The sequence below is a fragment of the Doryrhamphus excisus genome, linkage group LG1 (assembly GCF_037039965.1).
Source record: "Doryrhamphus excisus strain RoL-2023G ecotype Guam linkage group LG1, RoL_Dexc_Guam_v1.1, whole genome shotgun sequence".
NCBI classification, from domain to species: domain Eukaryota; kingdom Metazoa; phylum Chordata; class Actinopteri; order Syngnathiformes; family Syngnathidae; genus Doryrhamphus; species Doryrhamphus excisus.
The window spans coordinates 28,532,159-28,553,689 of NC_136357.1; the positions used below are offsets into that span (position 1 = coordinate 28,532,159).

At 38.8% G+C, this 21,531-nt stretch overlaps 1 protein-coding gene across 1 annotated transcript in view; it reads right to left on the minus strand.

Moving 5' to 3' along the window:
* The window catches only part of iqgap1 (IQ motif containing GTPase activating protein 1), a 51,842-nt gene continuing 30,311 nt past the window's right edge, over window positions 1-21,531 (minus strand). Inside the window, exons 16-37 of the mRNA XM_058077422.2 lie at window positions 17,520-17,610; window positions 17,283-17,450; window positions 13,495-13,637; window positions 13,247-13,417; window positions 13,044-13,127; window positions 12,886-12,957; window positions 11,507-11,576; window positions 11,070-11,434; window positions 10,835-10,998; window positions 9,386-9,610; window positions 9,166-9,306; window positions 9,016-9,100; window positions 7,648-7,880; window positions 7,430-7,562; window positions 6,194-6,296; window positions 5,186-5,321; window positions 5,021-5,108; window positions 3,521-3,730; window positions 3,282-3,448; window positions 3,087-3,206; window positions 1,660-1,768; window positions 1-428 (exon numbers count right to left, since the gene is read on the minus strand). Of these exons, the coding sequence (XP_057933405.2) occupies window positions 315-428; window positions 1,660-1,768; window positions 3,087-3,206; window positions 3,282-3,448; window positions 3,521-3,730; window positions 5,021-5,108; window positions 5,186-5,321; window positions 6,194-6,296; window positions 7,430-7,562; window positions 7,648-7,880; window positions 9,016-9,100; window positions 9,166-9,306; window positions 9,386-9,610; window positions 10,835-10,998; window positions 11,070-11,434; window positions 11,507-11,576; window positions 12,886-12,957; window positions 13,044-13,127; window positions 13,247-13,417; window positions 13,495-13,637; window positions 17,283-17,450; window positions 17,520-17,610 (3,192 nt within the window). The 3' untranslated portion in view covers window positions 1-314. The remainder of the gene's footprint in view (window positions 429-1,659; window positions 1,769-3,086; window positions 3,207-3,281; window positions 3,449-3,520; window positions 3,731-5,020; window positions 5,109-5,185; window positions 5,322-6,193; window positions 6,297-7,429; window positions 7,563-7,647; window positions 7,881-9,015; window positions 9,101-9,165; window positions 9,307-9,385; window positions 9,611-10,834; window positions 10,999-11,069; window positions 11,435-11,506; window positions 11,577-12,885; window positions 12,958-13,043; window positions 13,128-13,246; window positions 13,418-13,494; window positions 13,638-17,282; window positions 17,451-17,519; window positions 17,611-21,531) is intronic.

A 21,531-nucleotide genomic window follows, 5' to 3' on the forward strand; every position in this document is an offset into this window, starting at 1 on the left:
TCTGGACATAAAACATAACATTTTTATAAGTGATCATGATATTCATAATATTTCAAGAAAAAATACAGCTGTTAAACATCTGGCTACAGTTACGTAAACGGCAAGAACAACGGACCGGAGCCAACGTTTGTGGTCGCGTTGGCTCTGTGCGGTGATGCAACATCGTAGAAAATAAACCTGCAAAGGCACGACAAGCAAGCGTATTCGGGGAAGACGTCTGACAACCACGGCGGTCCAAGTCGGTCGGGGGCTTTTCAGCAAGCGTAAAACGGTTACATTGGCGGCTACATCAGTCCGTGGCCGTTTGTTTTCCTCTATTTGCCGTAAAATTTCTTATTGAGCAAGAAAATGAGCAGGTTGACGTTGATGGTCGCCCTGTCGAAGATTTTCATCACTGCCACGCCTTCGTACTGCAGCTGGAGGAGATCCTGAGGGCGACAGAAGAACAAGAAGAAAACACACAATGACCACTTAGCTACGTGCTACGTGCTACGTGCTACGTGCTACGTCAACGTACAACGTTACAACGGAACTGTCATGGCCGACGGTGTTGAGAATGACAACGGTGTTGGCAAGCGTGGTTAACACAGAAAAAACAAAGTCTGTTATTCTAATCTCATAATTATGACTTTTATATCTCAGAATTATGACTTTTTATTTCATAATTCACTTCTTATCATTTCAATGTTTCAATGCCATAATAATGACTTTTATAGCTCATAATTACGACTTTTTAGCTCATAAATGACACTTTTTTTCCAAAATTGACTTCTAATCTTGTCATTTCAATGTTTTAATTTCATAATTATGACTTTTTAATCTCAAATTCCACTTTTTATTTCATAATTAACTTCTTATATTGTAATTTTAATGTTTTAATCTCATAATTATGACTTTTATATCTCATAATTACGACTTTTTATCTCATAAATTACACTTTTTTTCAAAATTGACTTCTAATCTTGTAATTTTAATGTTTTAATCTCATAATTAGGACTTTTATAGCTCATAATTTAAGACTTTTTATATCATAAATTACACTTTTTTCAAAATTGACTTCTAATCTTGTCATTTCAATGTTTTAATCTCATAATTAGGACTTTTTATCTCATAACTGCAATTTTTATTTTATAATTAACTTCTTATATTGTAATTTTAATGTTTTAATCTCATAATTATGACTTTTTAGCTCATAAAATTCCCTTTTTATTTCATAATTAACTTCTTGTAATTTCAATGTTTTAATCTCAGAATTATGACTTTTATATCTCACAATTATGACTTTTTATCTCATAAATTCCACTTTTTATTTCATAATTGACTTCTAATCTTGTAATTTCAATGTTTTAATCTCATAATTATGACTTTCTTATCTCATAATTAGGACTTTTTATCCCATAAATTCCACTTTTTTATCTCATAGTTATGACTTGTTACCACAATTTATGGACTTTTTATGTCAAACTCCTTTTGTGGCAGGGCTGAAATGCTGTGGAAATGTTTTGGTTTGGGATGAAGTTCATGATCAAAACTTTGCAATTGATTGCCATTCATCTCATCAGTCTTCATAACACTGTGGAGTATTTGTGAAAATGAATATTTGGAGCATTCTCCAAACGCTGGGCCATGACTACATCGTCATCTACATCAGCAGCATACCTGGTATTCTAACTGTAACGTCTCCAAGTGTACCCCCATGAGCTTGGCCTTCACGTCAAACACGCCAACCGCCTCGGAGGGAGAGATTTCAAAAATAACATTCTTGAACCTGCCATGTGAGAAACACAAACATTGGAAAGTATTACATGGGGCCGATTAGGCTGTTTTTCACCCTCTGAGCATGCATGATAGATTCATTGGGGATTCATTGGTATGAATGTAATAGCTGGGATAGGCTCCAGCCTACCCCCGCGATCCTAGCCAGGATAAGCGGCATAGAAAATGGATGGATGGAATAAGACATATTTACAGTAAGACACAAATAAGACATTCCAAAAGCATGCATATTAGATTAATTGGTGATTAATTGGTATGAATGTGATAGCTGGGATCGGCTCCAGCATACCCCCGCGACCCTAGCGAGGATAAGCGGCATAGAAAATTGATGGATGGAATAAGACATATTTACAGTAAGACAAAAGCATGCATGTTAGATTAATTGGTGATTAATTGGTGATTAATGAGATAGCTAGGATAGGCTCCAGCATACCCCTGCAACCCTAGCGAGGATAAGCGGCATAGAAAATGGACGGATGGAATAAGACATATTTACAGTAAGACAAAAGCATGCATGTTATGAATGAATGAAGGATGGAAGGAAGGATGGAAGGAAGGATGGAAGGAAGGATGGATGGAAGGAAGGAAGGATGGAAGGAAGGATGGAAGGAAGGAAGGAAGGAAGGAAGGATGGAAGGAAGGAAGGATGGAAGGATGGAAGGAAGGAAGGATGGAAGGATGGAAGGAAGGAAGGATGGAAGGATGGAAGGAAGGATGGAAGGATGGAAGGAAGGATGGATGGAAGGATGGAAGGAAGGAAGGAAGGAAGGAAGGATGGAAGGAAGGATGGAAGGAAGGATGGAAGGAAGGATGGAAGGAAGGAAGGATGGAAGGATGGAAGGATGGAAGGAAGGAAGGATGGAAGGATGGAAGGAAGGAAGGAAGGATGGAAGGAAGGATGGAAGGAAGGAAGGAAGGAAGGAAGGAAGGAAGGAAGGAAGGAAGGAAGGATGGAAGGAAGGATAGAAGGAAGGATGGATGGAAGGAAGGAAGGAAGGATGGAAGGAAGGAAGGATGGAAGGAAGGATGGAAGGAAGGAAGGATGGAAGGAAGGAAGGATGGAAGGAAGGAAGGATGGAAGGAAGGATGGAAGGAAGGAAGGATGGAAGGATGGAAGGATGGAAGGATGGAAGGATGGAAGGAAGGATGGAAGGAAGGATGGAAGGAAGGATGAAGGATGGAAGGATGGAAGGATGGAAGGATGGAAGGATGGAAGGAAGGAAGGAAGGAAGGAAGGAAGGAACGAACCCCGGTAATGACTTTTAGTTGGATTTGATGCACGGCTTCATCATCTCATGACGAGAACTTACTGGTTGGGTTGCAGATCCTCGATGGCGATCAGCACACCCTTCTCGTATAAGCGCGAGGCCGTGTATTTCTGGGAAACTTGTTTACTCTTTTTGGCCTTGCTGACTCCGGGCTTCGACAGCCTGCAAAGAAACATCCGATGAGTCGGCATCCTTCAGGCGTATTCGTTGGGATGAATCCCAGTACGGAGAACTCACTTGCCCTTGCTGGCCAGGTTGTCCATGCAGGTCTTAATATACTGATTATAGGAATCAATCTGCACGTTGTAGAAGTTGCTCTTTGAATTTAACGCCGTGTTGGTTTGCTGGAGTTTTACCAGCTCAGCTTTCCTGCGCTGGCGATACCGTCTCTGGTTTCTGATGTCCTGTAATGCAGACAGATCAATCTTGATATCGTATGACTGATGCGATACCATGTGATATTGTCTTCTTCCAACCTTGGCTATGTCGTTAATGAGGTCCTGATAGCGGTTCTCGGGATTGACTTTGCCCAGTTCGGCTAACCGCTGCAGGTTGCTTTGAATCCGCTCCTTCTTCCCTTGTAATGTGAGGCTATCGTCCATGACCGGTTTCACCTGCTTCATCTTCTCTGGGGTCTTGGCGTCCCGGATGGCTCGCCGTTGCATGGCACGCTGGTACTCCTCTTCCTGTCGGGACACAATTCATTAGCATTAGCTACTCGTACTAATGAAATAAAAACTAATAATAAATATGTTCAAATAATATGTTCTCAGTTGTGCAGTAAATCCGTCGTTTGTCACAGTTAATTGGTTCCAGACCTGACTGTGATAAGTGAATTTCAGTGAAATATAATATATAAATTATATAAATAAATATTAATATATAAATTATACAAAATATAATTTCGAAATTGTCTATTTTTGTAGGTAAAATATGGAAAAAAACATATCATGTTTTTTTTTAACATTATTAGAGCCCTCTAAATAAAAGCTAACACCCCTATAGTCACATTTACACTCCCATTACACAGTATTGTCGATATAATAAGACATCAGGATCGGGAAGACCTGCGTTCCGATTCTCCGCTCGGGTATCTCTGTGTGGAGTTTGCATTAGATTAATTGGTGATTAATTGGGATGAATGTGAAAGCTGGGATAGGCTCCAGCATACCCCGGCGCCCCTAGCGAGGATAAGCGGCATAGAATATGGATGGATGGAATAAGACATATTTACAGTAAGACACAAATAAGACATTCCAAAAGCATGCATGTTAGATTAACTGGTGATTAATTGGTATGAATGTGAAAGTTGGGATAGGCTCCAGCATACCCCCGCGACCCCAGCGAGGATAAGCGGCATACAAAATGGATGGATGGATGGATGGAATAAGACATATTTACAGTAAGACACAAATAAGACATTCCAAAAGCATGCATGTTAGATTAATCTGTGATTAATTGGTATGAATGTGAAAGCTGGGATAGACTCCAGCATACCTCCGCGACCCTAGCGAGGATAAGTGACATACAAAATGGATGGATGGATGGAATAAGACATATTTACAGTAAGACACAAATAAGACATTCCAAAAGCATGCATGTTAGATTAATCGGTGATTAATTGGTATGAATGTGAAAGTCGGGATAGGCATACCCCCGCGACCCTAGCGAGGATAAGCGGCATAGAAAATGCATGGATGGAATAAGACATATTTACAGTAAGACATAAATAAGACTTATGGTCATATGTGTAGCAACGGTGAGGGCGGGGCTTGTAGACAGGAAGTGATGTCAGGGGTTCAGAGTTGAGTTTTAACTAATGTTTTTTTTGTTTTATTAGAAGTAATAGTGACATCATTCGAACCAGCGATAAAAACCTTGTCGTTCGGGGTCGGGTGAACAAGTCTGGTGCTTGTGTGTCTCACCCAATATTACAATAACATTACTGACCACATATAAATATTGTGTAACCTGACCTGCTCCGGACCAGCTGTTGAGTCCAATATCTCAGTCAGAGTCTCTCCAGGCTGGAACCGGATCACATCCACAATCAGCCTCTTGGTGCTAGAATGAAACATAATATATATATTAAATATAAATATGAGTCTATTGAATGAATGTAAGAAACTCTAGGATCTTACTTGAGCAGGAGGGTCTTGGCGTCCACCTCAGTGTTGGCCTCACCAGGGACATCGAACTTGTTCGTCAGTGTAAGTGACACCTCGGTTTTTCCCATGACCTCCTTGTTCGGGTCATCAGGAGGGAGAGGATTTTCACCTGTGGAACGCAGATATTAGTAAACAACTGCCACTTTGGTGGTTAGCGTGTAGTCCTCACAGCTAGGAGACCGGGGGTTCAATTCCACCCTCGGCCATCTCTGTGTGGAGTTTGCATGTTCTCCCTGTGCATGCGTGGGTTTTCTCCTGGGTACTCCGGTTTCCTCCCACATTCCAAAAAAAAAACATGCTAGGTTAATTAGCGACTGTGAATGTGAGTGTGAATAGTTGTTTGTCAATTGATACTGTCACAACTAAGAAATGCTGCAGATGTTTGAGAGACAGTATGAATTTCCTGCCTCAAAAAAACACAACCCAAACTCCAATTCCTCAACTTTACAGAGTGAAGGGTGAAATACTACATAAAAAAATTGCATTATTAATATGATATATGATCAAAACAGTGGTTAATTGGCTCTCAAATACAGTGTTGACGGTAGCATCGTTAGCATCAACATGCGGGACAATAATTATTAAAAAAAATACATAAGCGTATGTTTGAACAGTCATATTTTATATTTAAGTTTTCATTAACTGTAAGGGTGCACGACGGTTGAGTGGTTAGCGTGCAGACCTCAGAGCTATGAGACCAGGGTTCAATTCCACCCTCGGCCATCTCTGTGTGGAGTTTGCATGTTCTCCCCGTGCATGCGTGGGTTTTCTCCGGGTACTCCGGTTTCCTCCCACATTCCAAAAACATGCTAGGTTAATTAGCGACTCCAAATTGTCCATAGGTATGAATGTGAGTGTGAATGGTTGTTTGTCTATATGTGCCCTGTGATTGGCTGAAATGGTCCCGGTGCTGATAGGGTTCCCAAACTTCCAAAATTTGTCCAGAATAGTAATTGATTATGCATGATTCTGTTGACTCACCAATGAGGGACTCGACAGTGGGAACCTCTCCTAGGTCCTCCAACAGCTCATGGACGGGATCGTTGTGCTCCGGAGCAATAGCATCCTGATGGTCCAGCAGCAGCTTCAGCAAAACAAATCCATATGCGGTGCATTAAGTTTTTAGTTCATATTGTGTGCTAAAAGTGAGCTGCTGTGGCTACTTAGTGCTTTTTCTGAGAGTGGTGCTTTGGTTAATGTCATTAATCTGCTTCAGGAGGTCCGACTCAAACCAAAACAGACTCTAACCAAAGCACATTTTCCCAAAGAAACCTACTGGAAATTGCAGGTCATTATATGACAGTATAACAACGTAAGAGTCACAGTGTCATTTTACTAAGAATAATTTGCTAACTACACTAAATTCATCACACAGCAAGTTAACACTCAAATAGTCTATCTGACAAACTTGTACCAAAGTGATTTTTTAATGGAAAAAAATAACTCTTAAAGTTTTCTCACAAAGTATTGTGAGCAACCCATTCATTGAGGCACTGAAATGACATCAGCCTCCCTGTGGGCTCTGTGCTCCGGCCTCCTCTCTGGCGGACAGAGGCAACATAGCAGCGCCATCCACCATTTTCTATGTTGCTATTCCTCCAATTAACTGCTCTTCTGTTTATAACAGTATACTAAAGTAAGAGTCATTTTTACTAAGAATAATTTGCTAACTACACTAAATTCATCACACAGCAAGTTAACACTCAAATAGTCTATCTGACAAACTTGTACCAAAGTGATTTTTAAATGGAAAAAAAGAACTCTTTTAAAGTTTTTCCCACAAAGTATTGTGAGCAACCCATTCATTGGGGCACTGAAATGACATCAGCCTCCCTCTCAAGATGGCAGCGAACAAACCAGATGGTATTTCAGACTCTTTCGGAAAGTGGGTGAACGCAAGCCAAGGCAAAACATTAGCAAAAAATTTGGCATGTTAACCAAAAACGCACTACCCGAGGATGACTTTAACCGAGGTACCGCTGTGATTAGTTTCTTGGGAGCGCTGAAAGGACGTTGCAGTTACTTTGTCTGACGATCCTTGAACGCACCACAGTGTGACACGGTAATAAGCATTGTATACTCAAATGTGTGTAATTGGCATCGTCGTACTGATGTTTGGGTGCCATTTTGTTGCAAACTACAGCAAAAGAGCATAAAAAGACCATTGTTCACTTATTATTATTATTATTATGTATACAGCTATATCATAATACTCACCGTGTGAGTGTTAATAATCTCTCCAATGGAGATGTAGATGACAGGTTTGGTGACGTTGACTAAGTCAGAGTATTGATCCACGTTGAATTTATCTTCAAGTGAAGGGACATCACACGCTGTCAAAAAGTAGCGCCTGCGGAGAAGAAAAAATATGACACGGTCAAATATGCAAAAAAAAAAAAAAAAAAAAAAAATTCGGACAGATTCGAGTATCACACCGAAACTTCTGATAAGAATTGCTGAGATATTCATTGATGGGATTCAGGTGGGCGTTGTCTCCGAGGAACATCTTGTTGGAGGCGGCGTGCTGCAGCATCTTGGCGACGGAGCCCAGGTTTCGGCGCTGCTCGTTGGTGAGCTGGCCGCCCGCCGACATCTCGATGATGTCAAAGGCGTCGGGGGCGACGATCGCTGGGTTCATGTAACGGTAATACAGAAGGTTCCCCACGATCTGAAATGCCAAAAATCAAAATGTTCTGTTAGAGATAGGACTCTTCGGAGTGTCGGGTTCTGAATGGGGGCGAAAAGCCAGACGGGAGGAAACTCGGTTTTTGAATGGCCCAGATTCAGTTTTACAAAAATGAATTGAACTCGGGTCTCCTAGCTGTGAGGCCTACATTTAGTCCTCAATTTAGTTTGTCTATAAGGCAGGAAGACCATTGATCAAATTGACTTGAGATTTGTCAGATCAAAATACAAGACTTCTTCCTGAATCTGCACTCTCAGCATCATTCATTCATTCATTCATTTTCTACCGCTTATCCTCACGAGGGTCGCGGGGGTTGCTGGAGCCTATCCCAGCTGTCTTGGGGCGAGAGGCGGGGTACACCCTGGACTGGTGGCCAGCCAATCACAGGGCACATATAGACAAACAACCATTCACACTCACATTCATAACTATGGACAATTTGGAGTCGCCAATTGACAAAATGACTTAAGTGTAAAAAAAATCATAACTTATGTAATGAATAAATATAAAAAATAAAATGATTAAGAAATGTGTAAAATGAATATTCATAAAATAAAAAAAATAAGCCATGAATAAATATAAAAATGACTTGAAGAAAAGTGTAAAAATTAATTTGATAAAATAAAATAAATTGAATTATGACAAAATATAAAAGTAAAAATGACTTTAAAGTGTAAAAAATAATTTGATAAAATAAATAAATTAATTAAGAAATTAATTAATAACGAAAAAAAAATTATCCCCTAGACCCTGGACTGGTGGCCAGCCAATCACAGAGCACATATAGACAAACAACCATTCACACTCACATTCATACCTATGGACAATTTGGAGTCGCTAATTAACCTAGCATGTTTTTGGAACGTGGGAGGAAACCGGAGTACCCGGAGAAAACCCACGCATGCACGGGGAGAACATGCAAACCACTCGACGACCGTGCAGCCCTCAGTTTAGTCATGTTTGTCTATAAGGCAGGAAAACGATTGATGAAATTGACTTAAGATTTGTCAGATCAAAATACAAAACTTGTTTCAAAGCGTGTGTTCTGTATTTCTGGTACATCACGTAACACAGTTAGTGTGTTTTTGTCATATCAAGCAGTGTAGAGTCTGCAAACCTTCAGCAGTTCATCCTCTGTAGCATCTGGGAACTTCTCATGGAGGGTGTCCTTCAGGACCTTGGAGATGAAGCGCATCCCGTATCTAACGGGAACTCATATTTGAACTCACGTTGGGATGAAGCGTCGCTGAAGCTAATGTTTACTCACGGAATTTTATCCACGGAGACGATGATAGCGGAAAGGAACTTGTCAGTCACCGCCTTCATGCTCTTGATGGAGGTCTCCAGTCTGTTCCGAACTTCTTCGTGAGCCATAGCCTGCTCGGGTGTGACATCATACGGCAGCTTACTGTGGACGCAGACGCCATATTTGTTTGTATTTGATTCTCGAACGTTCGATTCCCCCCTCGTTACCGCCTCTAGCTCACCTGGCCTCTCCGGTTTGGGTCTCCATCTGGTTGACCCAGCTCTTGTAGATGTCCACCGGGTCGGTCTTGATGTTGAGCGTTTTGTCATCTATGATGTCCTTGACAACCGGCGCCAAGATCTGTCTTAGGGCATTCTGGCCTCGCGCGCCGCGGTGGAAACTCACCACCATCTTGATGACCGTCGGGTTTCCGGTGACAACCTCCTTCATCTGGTCAACTTTTGATCTGGAGACAGACAACTTATGTTATGAGTTTTGTTTTTGACTGTCAGATGTTTGGATAACGGGCTGCACGGTGGACGAGTGTTTAGCGCTCAGGCCTCACAGCTAGGAGACCGGAGTTCAATTCCACCCACCCCATTGTGATTATACGCCATATACCATAAATACAGTACTATAAAAGTGCTACTTTTTTCATGACTACATGATGCTGAGAGTGCAGATTCAGGTATTTTGATCTGACAAATCTTAAGTCAATTTGATCAATCGTCCTCCTGCCTTGTAGACAAACGTGACTAAATTTAGGGCTGCACGGCGGACAAGTGGCTAGCGCACAGGCCACACAGCTAGGAGACCCGAGTTCGATTCCACCCTGTGTGGAGTTTGCATGCTAGGTTAATTAGCGACTCCAAATTTGTCCATAGGTATGAATGTGAGTGTGAATGGTTGTTTGACTATATGTGCCCTGTGATTGGCTGACCACCACCTGAAGGCTCCAGCACCCGCCGCGACCCTTGTGAGGGAGGATAAGCGGTAGAAAATGAATGAATGAATGAATGTTTAATTAAAGTATGTAGTACTAGTACTAGTAGTACTAAAATAAATCAGCGCTGTGTCACTACGCCAAGAAAATATTTCTTCAGTGTGAGCTCCTACAATAACAACGTCGAAGTCGCTTGGTGAAAAAAACGGAACTCTTAAAGTATTGCGTCTGAGTGACACATTCATTGGGGCGCTGCAATGACGTCAGCCTCCCTCTGATGCACAGACAGAGGCAGCACAGTAGCGCCGTCCACCATTTTCATTCATTCATTCATTCATTTTCTACCGCTTTTTCCTCACGAGGGGGTGCTGGAGCCTATCCCAGCTGTCTTCGGGCGGTGAGGCACCAGCCAATCACAGGGCACATATAGACAAACAACCATTCACACTCACATTCATACCTATGGACAATTTGGAGTCGCTAATTAACCTAGCATGTTTTTGGAATGTGGGAGGAAACCGGAGTACCCGGAGAAAAACCCCACGCATGCACGGGGAGAACATGCAAACTCCACACAGAGATGGTGGGTGGAATTGAACCCTGGTCTCCTCGCTGTGAGACCTGCGCGCTAACCACTCGACCACCGTGCCGCCCCCATCCACCATTTATGGATCATGGGTATGAAAAAAAATAAAAAAATGTCGGGTAGATGAAGATGACCATGAAATAAATCCATCTCCAGCTCACTTGATCTCTTCCTGGAGGGCGGTCTTGAAGAGCTTGAGAAGCAGATACTCCTCCCTCTGGTTTGAGGCGTAGTTATACAAGGTGAAGATGACGGAATCCATAAATTTGGTAGATTTATTCTGAGGCATCTGGAAGATCAGCTTGGCCAGATATGTGGGATTAGTCTGAAAACAGGCAGAACATCCAGGTTGAATATCGTTGGTGCGTTAGTTCCATCGGAATACCGAGATGATACCTGTAGAAGATAGAAGAGATGCTGGTAGGCTTCCAGTTTGACTCGCTTCTCCTTGCTGAGGGCCTTCAGACCTCCTCTGTGTTTGTTCATCATCATCATGTTGGAGAGATGTCCCTTGTTCTTCTTGGTCAGCTTCTTGCTGTGGGACACCACCTCCTGCAGAGTGATCTTGTTCTTCACCAGAAGACCGATTTTGATGTCCATCAAGTTGAGGTCGTTCTCCAGCTGCTGATTGGAACGGATGTTGGTGACCACTTCCTCCCGGAGCCGCATGAGCTCCAGCTCCTCCTGGAAGTCCTGGTCGCTGTGGTCCAGCAGGTGGACAAATTTCCTCACCACCGCCATCGGAGGGTTGTCGGCGCTGACTGTGGGAAGATGTTTTGGAACATGAAGAAGGGAACTAGAAAATAAGGTCAAAAGGTGGGGCGCCGTCTTACTCAGAGTCTTGTAGTCGTCCCTGGCCTTGTTTGCTCTGATGAAAGCCTGGATCCTCACCACGTCGTTGATCTGCGGTCAAAACAATAATTAATATTAATAATCCACTACCCCCCCCCCCCCCCCCACCAAACCCCAAAGGACATTGATAAACCGTTGATAAATGACAAGAATTTACATTTTAACATATTTATACGTTTTTTTTTTTCAACCCGAACGCCAAATCTATTTTTGCATGAGAGGTGATGATGCACTGCATTAAGAAGAGATCATGTTTGGTGCAGTTTTAAATTGCAAAAACGCATTTATTAAAAACGGAAAAATATACAAACTTTTTCGGTGCTTTGGTTCCGATTTTCTACAAGAAAAGCTCTGATAAAACATTCCGCTGTTCTCAAATATCTTAATTTTTATTTTTCTGCACAAAATAAGATGAAAAATAAATAAACAATTCAAGAATAAAGAAAATCAATCAATCAGTAATAAATAAATATAATAATAATAATAAAAACTTAAGAAACCACATATAGTTGGTGGGTAGACAAATGATTTTTTTCATATTAAAATAAACAAAGCATTATTAGAGCCCTGTAGACATGACAAAACACGACTATAGTCACATTTATACTCTTTTTATTTACAACATATTGCGCAACTGCAGGGTCTTGAGACACATGCTAACTCGCAAACTAGAGAGCTAGCCACCTAAACGGTAGCCTTCAAGTTATTTCCTTTCAACTTAAATAGCCAAAAACTTACCACTTCCACACGGATAGGGAGGATAACTATTAACAGTTATTTAACCTTTAACATGAACATGAATCAAACGTAAAAAATTTTTTCTGGGTACATGATACCATACAGCATCCGTATCAAACTTTCATTAAACTTTCATATCAAGGCGGGGGCCTCAAACGAGTGTCATGCGGGCCACAAGACGGCTGGGATAGGCTCCAGCACCCCCGCAACCCTGGTGAGGATAAGCGGTAGAAAAATGAATGAATGAATTTATTTCAAACAAACATTAAATGGGACCTATTATGCTGTTTTTTTTCTAACACCGGCTCACTGTGATGTCACAGTGATGCTTGTGAGCGTCACCCGACTTCCTTACTAGCTGCGTGTGACCAATCGCATCGAAGTGGGCATGCCTGGAGTCGAGTCGTGGGTGAAGTAAATTAAAACAGACCGTTTTGGAAATCCAAGGAAATACAGCTGGAATAGGTGCAGATTCTGGAAGATCTAGAAAGCTTTCTGTGCAGGTTATTGTGTGCAGCTGCTCTATAGGAGCATACATTGATTTGTTTTCTACCGCTTATCCTCACAAGGGTTTTATTCTGTAAAATGGTATAATAAAGTACTTGCTTCAACGTGTACTCACGTGATCTTTGAAGTACTTTAGACGATCCTGATATTTTTTACGCGCTTGATGCATCCGAACCATTGATTGGATCTGAGGGAAAAGGAGTGAATTCTTCTGCTTAACTGGAATGTCGGGAATGTTTAATCGGATCGGAGTGAAAGATGAGGACTTTTTACCTTTACAGCATCGTCACTGTGGTCCTCCAGGTACTTCTTACGCTCATTGAAGTCCTTCCTCTGTTTGTGGCCTTTCCAGTGAGCCTGGAAAACACAAATAAAACAAAATAAAAGCCATAAAAGCATAGAAAAGTTTAGCGCTGTTATGTTCCATAATACCCTTAGAAGGTATTATGAGCCTGAGAAGAACCCCTCCTTCCTACCTGAATGCGTGTAACCGCTGGCTCTTGGGATTTCAGGAACCGCATCCTCTCTTTTACGGCGTTCCTCACCAGGTATCCACGGCAACGAGCTTGCAGCTTCGTGATGAGATTCTCATTCGCCAGCCACAACTGCTCTCGGTTGTAAGCCGTGGTTACCCCCGAAACAACGGACTGAGGCGAAGAATGAAAAAGTTATAGCGCGACGCAGCCTTGGCGGGATGCAGAGCCGCACGGGTACGGCATCGAACCTGAATGTCCTCCTTGTTGAGCTGGGTGTTGTTTTGGAGGAAGCCCTCCGGTTCCACCCAGGTACCCTCTTTTGTAGTCAGGTTGTAGTAGTAGTTGTGTCCACCCTTCACCCAGTGTTGCACCCACTCGCTTTTGTTATCACCTGGACATCAAACACATAAGAATAGTTCACGTAAATTAAGCCCCATATAGCCTTGGAACCTTGGTTAGCGTCATTCATCCGTTCCAGAAGGTCAGACTCTAACCAAAACAAAATCTAACTGCTAGTGTAATATGTTTATATCAAAAGAACAGACAAAAACAGTGGAACCTTGGTTAGCGTCATTCATCTATTCAAGAAAGTCAGACTCTAAGCAAAACATAATCTAACTGCTAGTGTAATATGTTTATATCAAAAGAACAGATAAAAACAGTGGAACCTTGGTTAGCGTCATTCATCTATTCAAGAAAGTCAGACTCTAACCAAAACATAATCTAACTGCTAGTGTAATATGTTTATATCAAAAGAACAGATAAAAACAGTGGAACCTTGGTTAGCGTCATTCATCCGTTCCAGAAGGTCAGACTCTAACCAAAACATAATCTAACTGCTAGTGTAATATGTTTATATCAAAAGAACAGATAAAAACAGTGGAACCTTGGTTAGCGTCATTCATCCGTTCCAGAAGGTCAGACTCTAACCAAAACATAATCTAACTGCTAGTGTAATATGTTTATATCAAAAGAACAGATAAAAACAGTGGAACCTTGGTTAGCGTCATTCATCTATTCAAGAAGGTCAGACTCTAACCAAAACATAATCTAACTGCTAGTGTAATATGTTTATATCAAAAGAACAGATAAAAACAGTGGAACCTTGGTTAGCGTCATTCATCTATTCAAGAAGGTCAGACTCTAACCAAAACATCATCTAACTGCTAGTGTAATATGTTTATATCAAAAGAACAGATAAAAACAGTGGAACCTTGGTTAGCGTCATTCATCTATTCAAGAAGGTCAGACTCTAACCAAAACATCATCTAACTGCTAGTGTAATATGTTTATATCAAAAGAACAGATAAAAACAGTGGAACCTTGGTTAGCGTCATTCATCTGTTCCAGGAGGTCAGACTCTAACCAAAACATAATCTAACTGCTAGTGTAATATGTTTATATCAAAAGAACAGATAAAAACAGTGGAACCTTGGTTAGCGTCATTCATCCGTTCCAGAAGGTCAGACTCTAACCAAAACATAATCTAACTGCTAGTGTAATATGTTTATATCAAAAGAACAGATAAAAACAGTGGAACCTTGGTTAGCGTCATTCATCCGTTCCAGAAGGTCAGACTCTAACCAAAACATAAACTAACTGCTAGTGTAATATGTTTATATCAAAAGAACAGATAAAAACAGTGGAACCTTGGTTAGCGTCATTCATCTATTCAAGAAAGTCAGACTCTAACCAAAACATAAACTAACTGCTAGTGTAATATGTTTATATCAAAAGAACAGATAAAAACAGTGGAACCTTGGTTAGCGTCATTCATCTGTTCCAGGAGGTCAGACTCTAACCAAAACATAATCTAACTGCTAGTGTAATATGTTTATATCAAAAGAACAGATAAAAACAGTGGAACCTTGGTTAGCGTCATTCATCTATTCAAGAAGGTCAGACTCTAACCAAAACATAATCTAACTGCTAGTGTAATATGTTTATATCAAAAGAACAGATAAAAACAGTGGAACCTTGGTTAGCGTCATTCATCTATTCAAGAAGGTCAGACTCTAACCAAAACATCATCTAACTGCTAGTGTAATATGTTTATATCAAAAGAACAGATAAAAACAGTGGAACCTTGGTTAGCGTCATTCATCTATTCAAGAAGGTCAGACTCTAACCAAAACATAATCTAACTGCTAGTGTAATATGTTTATATCAAAAGAACAGATAAAAACAGTGGAACCTTGGTTAGCGTCATTCATCCGTTCCAGAAGGTCAGACTCTAACCAAAACATAATCTAACTGCTAGTGTAACATGTTTATATCAAAAGAACAGATAAAAACAGTGGAACCTTGGTTAGCGTCATTCATCTATTCAAGAAGGTCAGACTCTAACCAAAACATAATCTAACTGCTAGTGTAATATGTTTATATCAAAAGAACAGATAAAAACAGTGGAACCTTGGTTAGCGTCATTCATCCGTTCCAGAAGGTCAGACTCTAACCAAAACATAATCTAACTGCTAGTGTAATATGTTTATATCAAAAGAACAGATAAAAACAGTGGAACCTTGGTTAGCGTCATTCATCTATTCAAGAAGGTCAGACTCTAACCAAAACATAATCTAACTGCTAGTGTAATATGTTTATATCAAAAGAACAGATAAAAACAGTGGAACCTTGGTTAGCGTCATTCATCTATTCAAGAAAGTCAGACTCTAACCAAAACATAATCTAACTGCTAGTGTAATATGTTTATATCAAAAGAACAGATAAAAACAGTGGAACCTTGGTTAGCGTCATTCATCCGTTCCAGAAAGTCAGACTCTAACCAAAACATAAACTAACTGCTAGTGTAATATGTTTATATCAAAAGAACAGATAAAAACAGTGGAACCTTGGTTAGCGTCATTCATCTGTTCCAGGAGGTCAGACTCTAACCAAAACATAATCTAACTGCTAGTGTAATATGTTTATATCAAAAGAACAGATAAAAACAGTGGAACCTTGGTTAGCGTCATTCATCTATTCAAGAAAGTCAGACTCTAACCAAAACATAATCTAACTGCTAGTGTAATATGTTTATATCAAAAGAACAGATAAAAACAGTGGAACCTTGGTTAGCGTCATTCATCTATTCAAGAAGGTCAGACTCTAACCAAAACATAATCTAACTGCTAGTGTAATATGTTTATATCAAAAGAACAGATAAAAACAGTGGAACCTTGGTTAGCGTCATTCATCTATTCAAGAAGGTCAGACTCTAACCAAAACATAATCTAACTGCTAGTGTAATATGTTTATATCAAAAGAACAGATAAAAACAGTGGAACCTTGGTTAGCGTCATTCATCTATTCAAGGTACGCAAGTGTATCGCTTGCTTCTTATACATATACTGTAAAAAAAAAACCTTGGTTAGCGTCATTCATTTATTCCAGGAGGTCAGACTCTAACCAAAACATACTCTAACTGAATCAATTTTTCCCATAAGAAATCATGAAAATCCAATTAATCCGTTCCAGAAAGCCAAAAATGTAAAGACAAAACACGTTTCTATAGCTAATGCTAATAACAATCCACTAAAGAGTGAGGCTAACATTTGTTTTTAAACAATAACATTGTCCGATTGTGCAAGCTAACTGCTAATTTAGCAGAGTTACAAAAATAACGCATTAAATGGCCACATTTTTCACATGGTCTTATTTTATGGTAATTTTGGTTATTTTGGTTATTACCAAGAAAAACATAAAAATACTGTATGCTAACCGGAGAATGCACGTCAACCCAGGCAAAACTGTGGTGTCAATTTTCAACTTTAACCAAAAAAAAACACTCTAACCGAGGCGGATGCTAACCAAGGTTCCAGTTTTTTTGCACAATTCGCACATAATTTCTTGTGGATTTTTGTGATATCCGGGAACCCGGGTACTCCTGGTTTCCTCCCACATTCCAAAAACATGCTAGGTTAATTAGCGTTAATTAGCAACAGTACACTATACTGTTACCAAAACACACTTACGCTCATCTATTCTATACATTTCTATATCCTTCATAACCATTTCCACACTTAGTTTATGTCCTCACCATCTTTCTTCTTCTCTTCCTTGACTTTGGCCAAGTCATCCTGGTACGTCTGTGCGCATTCAGACGTGACCCCATAGAGTCCCGCCCCAGGGTTTCGTAGCGCGGTCAGGGTCTGAGCTGCATCGCCGCTATCCACCGCTTCATTGATGGCGTGGATGGACTGAGAGACTGTTGACGCAGGTACAGCGTAAGGGAAGAGGCGGGTGCACGTGACAGGAAGTGAGACGGCGTTCTTACACAGCAAAGCGTCCTTCGTGTCCTGGTTAGCCTTGAGAATAGCGTCCTGGATCTCATCAAGCCAAAGCACAGCAGAGGGATCTTGGGTCTCCTGGATGGACATTGGAAACATGAAGTATAACTGCATAAAGCAGACTTTTTCTACAGAGGGCCACATAGTTTAAATATGCCAAGAAGTTATATATATATATTTTAAGACAAAACTGCATATCAGCTTATTTTCACCATTTTTGCTGGTTTTTAATTTTCCAAATATTTCAAATTATTTTTAAATATTTTATATAAATATATTTATATATTTTATTAATATTTTATCAATATTTTTTATTTATTCCTGGGTTTTAATTTTCAAAATATTTCAACTTATTTTTATATTTTATATAAATATATTTAGATATTTTATTTATATTTTATTAATATTTTTCATTTATTCCTGGGTTTTAATTTTCAAAATATTTAAACTTATTTTTATATAAATATATTTATATATTTTATTTATATTTTTATATTTTATTAATATTTTTGATTTATTCCTGGGTTTTAATTTTCAAAATATTTCAACTTATTTTCATATTTTATATAAATATATTTATATATTTTATTTATATTTGTATATTTTATTAATATTTTTGATTTATTCCCATAATATTGCAACTTTTTTTTGTAATTACAACTTAATTTTGGTTTGTTTCTAACATTGAAACGTACTTTTACATTACAGCTTATTTGTTCGTTAATATTTCAACTATAATAAATGTGACTTTATTTTTTCTCATAATATGAATATGAATATGAAATATTAAATATTGAAATATTGAAATATGAATATGAAAATTTATGTGAGTGAGAATGGTTGTGCCCTGTGATTGGCTGTACCCCGCCTCTCGTCCGATGACAGCTGGGATAGGCTCCAGCACCCCCGCGACCCTTGTGAGGAAAAGCGGTAGAAAATGAATGAATGAATGTTATCTTTTTTAATTTAAAATAAATTATAATAAATTATAATTATAATAGGATCCAGCACGCCCTGAGACCCTCGTGAGGATTAGCAGTAGAAAATAAATGAATGAATGAATGATTTATTGCAGATTTATTTGATTATCAGCATCATTTCTTCTAAATGACTGCAGTACCCTTTTACTGCAGCCAGAGGGTGCAATTCTTCCCTTTATGGTACACTTCTGCTCTAACAGCCACCTCATTTGGTTTCAGGACTCTCCCTCCCTCTCAGTCCTGCCCCTTCTTGTTGGGCTGCAGGGCAGAAGAGAGGAGGTGTGTGTGTGTGAGAGAGAGAGAGAGAGTGAAAGAGAAATGGGCGGGTGAGTCAGACTGATACCTGATCTCCAGGCGTAAGGAGGGGAAGAACCAGGCGCTACCAACATCTGCAGCAGCAGTCTAAGAAGCCGTCTTTGTACTAGTAGACCTGATTAGCGCTTGTTTGCAGGAGGTGTTTCAAAACGAGCACACTGTAAATAATGACTGCTGACAGGAAGCACCCAAGTCAGGGAGTGGCGTCTGGTGGGATGACTAAGTCACATACGTATGACTAATGTTTATTGCAACAAAAGCGAATGTGAAAGTGGACCGTTAGATATCTTTTTTTTATATTTTATTTGGGCAAATATATGAAACATTACAGTGCATTTCTTACATCAATCAAAATATAACTTTCCATTATCTACATTTGGATTCAACTATCTGATCACAAGGCCAAAAGGTGCCTACCCCTTATTGCAAGATAATAAATAATAAATAATAAATAATAAATAATAAATAATAAATAATAAATAATAAATAATAAATAATAAATAATAAATAATAAATAATAAATAATAAATAATAAATAATAAATAATAAATAATAAATAATAAATAATAAGTTTTTATTATTACCAGCTTATAAATGCCTACCCCTTTTTGCAAGATATAATCATGTTCATGCCAGTCTTGTTTTCCCCTGTTATTATTATTATTATTATTGTAATATTATTATTGTTATTATCATTATCACTATTGTTATAATCTTTACAAATTAATTTTATTAAATTAATTAATTAATTCATAAAGAAAATTATCCATTATTAATTTTTTAAAATTTTTACATTTTTAAGTCAATTTTACTTTTATATTTTGTCACGCTTCCATTTATTTTATTTTAAAGTAAAAATGACTTAAAAGTGTACAAATTAATTTGATAAAATAAATTAATAAATTATTTAATTAAAAATAAATGGAATCATGACAAAATATAAAAGTAAAAATGACTTAAAAGTGTAAAAAATAATTTTTATTAAATTAATTAATTAATTAATAAAGAAAGAAAATGATCCATTATTAATTAATTTATTTTATCAAATTAATTTGTACACTTTTAAGCCATTTTTACTTTTATATTTTGTCATGATTCCATTTATTTTATTTTATCAAATTAATTTTTACACTTTTCTTCAAGTCATTTTTATATTTATTCATGACATAATTTATTTATTTTATTTTATGAATATTCATTTTACACATTTCTTAATCATTTTATTTTTTTATATTTATTCATTACATAAGTTATATATATATTTTTTACACTTAAGTCATTTTGTCCATTGGCGACTCCAAATTGTCCATAGGTATGAATGTGAGTGTGAATGGTTGTTTGTCTATATGTGCCCTGTGATTGGCTGGCCACCAGTCCAGGGTGAACCCTACCCTGCCTCTCGCCCCTTTATGGAAGTAAGCTTTTTGTTATTTCCTGTCCTGTTGACTTTGGTTCCCATATGATGCATTTAGAGGGTGGATGAAAGATATTTGATAAGCAACTTCCTTTATTTGTGTTTTAGGGGGAGTAAAAACAAAGCCATGCTGTGAAGAATATGTGTGGGGGGGGGGGGGGGGGGGCAAGTTTAGTGTTGGTATTTTTTCTACTGCGGAAATAATATCGTACCAAATATGGTGTGCCTTTGGAAAAACAACACAGACGGCCGATAAGCTATAAGCGATAATGTCGTTTGTATGATTCATCAGGCCAAAGGTTACATAAATACATGCAGTGGAAGTTATGCGCGGATGGAAACCGCACCGTCAGCTAGGAGACCAGGGTTCAATTCCACCCTCGGCCATCTCTGTGTGGAGTTTGCAAGTTCTCCCCGTGTTCGCCTCGTTTTTTTCTCCAGGTACTCCGGTTTCCTCCCACATTCCAAAAAACACGCTAGGTTAATTAGCCACTCCAAATTGTCCTCTCACCCGAAGACAGCTGGGATAGGCTCCAGCACCCCCCGCGACCCTCGTGAGGATAAATGGTAGAAAATGAAAACTAATGAATGAATGAATATTGCGTAATATGAACGTAAAGGTACTGTAGGGGTGTTATTTCATGTCTGGAGGGCTCTGATAATGTTAAAATCACTTATCGCCGTCGGGTCTGGAATTTTTCTCTATAAATTAGCATTGGGCTATCACATTTGGATGAATGCGGAATGTTATGTAACACACTGATAAGCGGTAGAAAATGAATGAATGAATATATGGCTACATTTGTGTCAAAGCGGAAAGTTATAAATTATAAATAATAAATGTTTTTATTATCACATATTATAATCATCATTAATATTACCGTTTTCATCCTTATACTTGTAAAAATTTTTGGATTTTTTTTTTATTATTTAATTTTACAAATTTCACAATTTTTTTTTTTTTTTTTTTTTGAAAAATGCTAACTTACCCATGTTTTACTGCGGATTACTAAAGAACAGAAAACGGTAGAAACTAGCTTTTTTATGATGAAAAATGAGAGTTTAACCTTAATCAAAATCATCCAAAATGGCCGGTACCGAGAGGGGCGGCTGTTAAAAAACGGCTGGGTGAATATTATTTATCAATTGCCATCAAAATTGGTTACTTTCTGTGTCATTTTGTCCCACTTCTGAGTGGACTGGTTGCCAGTCGCACCGCAGGCCACATACTGTATCATCAAACAACCGTTCCCAACTATTGAATTCGAACATATAGTGTGAATATTTGAA